Genomic DNA, 5,457 nt, shown 5'->3' on the forward strand with positions numbered 1-5,457 from the left:
TATATATATATATATATATATATATATATATATATATACATTTATGTTCACATTTCTTTAAAATGAAGGAAACACACAGTAATATGTGTAATACAGAAGCATGAGTCATGAGGTTGGAAATTTGTTCCAGACACTCATGTTGCATAACTGCAGCGCCTTTGGTCATGAGTTACATAGGCTTATGAGCTTTTAAAATGATTTGCTCAAGTTTCTAGCTTCATAATAGTCTTGTCTACATCATATTATATCCCTTTGGGATTGTAATAGGTTTGATTTTACTTTATGACAACAGATAACCAGCTTGAAGTCCATTATGTTCTTCCACTTGGCCTGAAGTAATGACCTCATTCCAACAGTGTCTGTAGGGGTTACTGTTGCTTAATGGCACAGCAATGCTTTAATGAATATGTGAGCTATGAGAAAAGGGAAGGGCAAATGATTCAAGTGCAGATCAGGAATCACATTTTAGATTTAAACACTAGCAATCCTGTTCTGTCCTTGCTTGACCCTTCCACTTCACTCTTTTCCACAAGCTTCATCCTGGCCCACAGGGCCCACAAAAAACATCCCCGTTTAGATTTTATGTCTTTGAATTCATTTTTCCTGTGAGTCAGAGTTGAAGCCTTCCTGGAAAAAAATAATAGGCGATGTCTTCACCCTTAGTAGTTAGTGGTTGGCCCATTTTCCCACATGGACTTTTTTTATTTCTTCAGTATTTATTGGACCTCTGTATATGCCACGCTCAGTACCAGGTGATGGGTGATGGGAATGCAGCTCTGAATATGGCCAACTAGATTTCCACTCTTGGAGCTGACTTTTTTTTCTTAATGACTGAAGACAAAACAATGAAAAAATAAAGTAATTTCATAGAAAAGATTCCCCTTCAGCTTCTCTTAGTACTTGTGTGTCTCTTGCTTGTGGAATGAATGTTGAGATTACTTTGCCCATGTGGTCATCTTTGCAGTGTACAAAGGTCAGGCCCCACACACCTCTGGTAAGCAGATGATTGCCCCTAGTTCCCGAGGAGAATAGATCCCAAAGTTACCGTGGGCAGGTTCCAGGATGTCCAGCTACTCCACTCCTCACCTTTCATCCAGAAGATTTTTTCATACATAAAATAGTCATAATACCCCTCTTGAGGACTGAGATTGTTCATTTACTACACATATGAAGCATATATTAAGCATTCAATAGGTTGAAAGAAGTACCATTTCCTACAGGATATGGCTTACCTTTAAAGGTTAAGGTATAGGTAACCATAACTAATAGGATTTTGTTTTTGTTCTTATTCTTAATGCCCAATTGTTAAGATAGTTCTCAGTGTTACTATGGGGCATGGTGAGCAGTGGAGCAAAAACAAACAAAACCCTATATATCAAGTGTTGGTTTTAACATTTAAGTTTTAATTTCCTAAAAGATTTAAGGCTTGTTACCAAAATGGTAAAGAAATAAGGACCAGGGCTATCAAGACATTTATAAGAAAAAAACACTTTCTTTTCCTTCTGCTATTCACATGAGTCTGTCTAACCCTGTTACCTGAAAAGTAAGACAAATGCAGTGAGTGCCCCCATCACCACCCCCCTTCACAGCCACTGCCCTGGGGTTCTTAGGATCCCCTCAGATACTTCCTCTGCTGCAAGGTTCAATCAGTCGTCCCTCACCATTTCTGTTTCTGAGAGGTTTTTTTTGTTTTTTGTTTTGTTTTGTTTTAAACCTGAATAATTTGTGACAGTGAAAAATGCCTACTTCCTACAAAATCAATTTAGCCTGTGATCCTTGACAGACAAATGGTTCTTGTCAGTGTATGGTTGTTCATTTAAAAGGCCAATATTTCTTCAAGTACAAGGCCATATGGCAGAAGACAGTACAAAAACTGGTGGGACCTGAATTCCGATTTTCAATAGATTTATAATCCATAGTTGTATTTATGACACACATATTCTTTCCTGTAGAGATAAGCCATTCAGTGTGACTGGCTGTGACTTAGGCAGGATTTATTCTTTGTTTTTTCTGCAGGGCCAGTCTTGCCTTTGTGTCTCTGAGAACTGGCCTGATTAGTTTTGTCTGGCTGGAATGAAAAGGTTTAGTCTGTTCTCATAATTGGTGATGACTGGCTTACTATATGCAAACGCTTCACAAATCCCCTTCAAGTGGTTGAAAGGTCATGCGCCATGGCGTTTAAGAACTCAAGCTCTCTTGAATGAGACAGGTTCAAATCCACTCTGTTCCTTTCTAGTTAGGTGATTTTGGAACTGTTATTCAAATCTCTTTCAACCTCAGTTTCGTCTATTAAGTGGATATAATAATAGAGTTTACTCAGTGGGTTTTGGGGAGGAGTCAATGAGATAAAGTGAGTGAGGGCACTAAGTTTCCCATATAGAAACATGCTCAGTGAATAGTAACTCTTCTTATTTCTATGTGAAACTGGACTTAGAGCAAGTATCAGTAGTTATGGGGCCTATTGAAATAGCTAAACATACGGCATTCTAACAATCCTGTGACTTTTCTGATGTAAAATCATAAAAACAAATTTAGTGGCTGTTTTGCTAATTACAGGACATCCAGAACTTGATATATAACAGAAAAGGGAGTAATAAATCGTTAATGCTTATGAACTACAATTTGCACTTCTCCCCCAAGACAATCTAGTTTGGAATTAATGGTTTGTTAAGTGCACCCATGCCGATTAAAAATGAAACCTGTTTGTTCAGCAACTCATTGAGCATATATTATATGTTATACCTATGACTGATAACCACTGCCAAGAAAAATGATTATAATAAAAAAGGTGGTTGTAATCTAGCAGATTACATGTAAAGGAAAGCAGATGCCCAGGGTATTAAACGGTGTCGCTCAGCCTGGTGGGAAGAATGCCACCTGAGATAGGTTTAGGCATAAGAGCAAGCCTGACATGACAGAATGTTCTAGGCAGAGAAACAGCACATATAGAGACATGGGGGTCAAAAAACAATACCTGTAGCTGGATGTGAATGAATCCAGGGGGAGAGGTCTGACCTAGAGATAAGAAATTGGGAGTCATGACTAAAAATGGTCAGCATGGACAAAATCATCCGGAGGGAATGTACATATAAAGAACATGTAAATAGACGTATAAATGAATGTATGAAAACCAGTCACAGCCACCACGGGATGGGGGAATCTATGAGTTCTAATCGACTGGCAGAGGAAGCGGAGCCATCAACGAGGTGAGAGGACATGGCCTGAAGGCCACCAGGAGATAGAGGGTTAAGGGATAGAGGTTTTTCACAATTTGGTTCACTGTACTCCTTGACACCCCTAATTTGCTTTAACTGAAAAAACCTTCTTTACAGGTTATTACATTTTCCCACACGGCAAATACTGACAAGTTGGCTGACTTTCCTAATGGTGCTGGAATGGATATGTGTTTTTACCCTTTGCATTTTGACATTGCGCATACAGAAATTTGAGGTATATATGGTGACAAGAGCAACTTAAAAAAAAAAAAAGGCTGAGAAGAATATTAGTAGAAAACCATTTGAAATATACACTTTATTATCATTCATTTAATTGAATATAGTTTTTTACATATTTTAATTAACTTTAATTTTAAAGAATATAGAAACAGTGGTAACTTTTTTTTTTTAAAGATTTTTGTTGGGGATTTGGGGGGATGGGAACAGTGCTGGGGAATTGGGGGAAGGGGAACAGACAAGTTGCTGTCCTTTTGTTCTTCAGTCTAGTTGTGGAGGGTGTTGCTNACACACCAGGCAAGGTATCCTGTGCTGGGCAGGAGGAATTCGGTGTGAGTTTGTGACCAGTGTTGCCCACAAGCGCAGTCTCTGGAGTTAGGTAATTACCTGGCTAGGATGCTGTATTATGTGAGAAAATCCGCGTAGAGGGCACAGCGACATCTGGCACACTGTGCGCGACCTCAAGGGGCATTTCTTCCTTGAGCTTTCGTACTTGTGGAGGCGGAGTAGCTCTTCCGGCTCTTTCTGTTTCTAACCACATTCTTAACACTTTATTTTCCTGGGACCCAGCGTGGACATCGAAACCTCATGATCCAATAACTTAAAGGGAGCTCCAAACGTAGAGAAACTGGTACCGGCAAACTTGGAGTTTACTTTTTGATTGGACAAAGCTGGAGAAGGCGGTCCCTCTGCCAGCACGCTAATTGGGAATGGAGCCTGCCTGTCATTAGTTACTCGCGAGAATGTTGCGATGTCCAATGGGGAGCCGCTGCCAAGTGGCAGCAAAGTGTTGGTAGAGGCAGTTCCGGTGTGGTGCGTTGCGTTCCCATTACTATACCTGGACTCGGATCACTGACTTTTTTTCTCTCGCTAGAGTTTTAGGAGAGAGGTGAACATGTCTGGTCGGGGAAAGCAGGGCGGCAAAGTGCGAGCAAAGGCCAAGTCCCGGTCCTCCCGCGCGGGCCTGCAGTTCCCGGTGGGCCGAGTGCACAGACTGCTGCGCAAAGGTAACTACGCGGAGCGAGTAGGCGCTGGGGCGCCGGTGTACCTGGCGGCGGTGTTGGAGTACCTGACCGCGGAGATCCTGGAGTTGGCTGGCAACGCTGCGCGTGACAACAAGAAGACCAGGATAATCCCTCGCCACCTGCAGCTCGCCATCCGCAACGACGAGGAGCTAAACAAGCTGCTGGGGAAAGTGACCATCGCTCAGGGCGGCGTCCTGCCCAACATCCAGGCTGTGCTGCTGCCCAAAAAGACGGAGAGTCAGAAGGCGAAGAGCAAGTGACCCTGGCGCCGCCACCGGGGAGCTGGCTTCCTGAGCAAAGGGTCTTTTCATAGCCACTCCGAAGTGTTTTTGATTATGCTGGATGTCTTGGAGAGCCGGCGCGATCTAGTGGGGAGATGGGCTGCGAGGGACCCACCGGGGTCGGGGGCCAATAAAGTCGGTGAAAATCGTGTGGTCGAGAGAGATGTGTAGTCGCGGGGGCCTGCCGGAGACCTCTAGAGCAGGTACTGGTGGGTCGGCTTGAGCTCCTTTCTGGGCTGCTTTGGTCCGCAGGTCACCCTCGATGAGTTACGGGCCGATGAGGGAGACCAGGAGGAGCCCGCTGGCCTGGCGGTGGGCAGCGTTGGGAGCGCTCGCTGCTCGCCTTTAGGCAAAGGAGAGGCAGAGTGGGTACGGATGCGGTGGGAGGAATTATTTTTACGGCCTCTTCCCAGGACCTTAGCTCTCCTGCCCTGTCTGGGCGGTTCAGGAACCCGTTCTAGGAAAGAGATGGCGGGATCGAGCTGGTCTCGGGCAGAAAGTTGTCTCTCTGGACGTACTTTTCAAAAGGTGGGGCAACTTTCAGTCTTGGAAGAGTGGCTCTGATAACATTGTGTCAACTTAGATTTTTTCTTAGCCTAATAGCTGTTGTGTTTTCATGTTTTGGCTATCAGATATTTATATATATATATATATATATATATATATATATATATATATATATATATATATATATATATA

The 5,457-nt window shown here is 43.0% G+C and overlaps 1 protein-coding gene across 1 annotated transcript; it reads left to right on the plus strand.

Annotated features, from left to right (window-relative positions):
* Nucleotides 1-4,199: 4,199 nt before the first annotated feature.
* H2AJ (H2A.J histone) lies at nucleotides 4,200-4,909 on the plus strand. The gene has a single exon (XM_019643279.1). It carries the CDS (start codon nucleotides 4,348-4,350, stop codon nucleotides 4,735-4,737), a length of 390 nt encoding a protein of 129 aa, XP_019498824.1. The 5' UTR covers nucleotides 4,200-4,347; the 3' UTR covers nucleotides 4,738-4,909.
* The last annotated feature ends 548 nt before the right edge of the window (nucleotides 4,910-5,457 follow it).

This window comes from Hipposideros armiger, unplaced genomic scaffold (genome assembly GCF_001890085.2).
Source record: "Hipposideros armiger isolate ML-2016 unplaced genomic scaffold, ASM189008v1 scaffold_76, whole genome shotgun sequence".
NCBI lineage: Eukaryota > Metazoa > Chordata > Mammalia > Chiroptera > Hipposideridae > Hipposideros > Hipposideros armiger.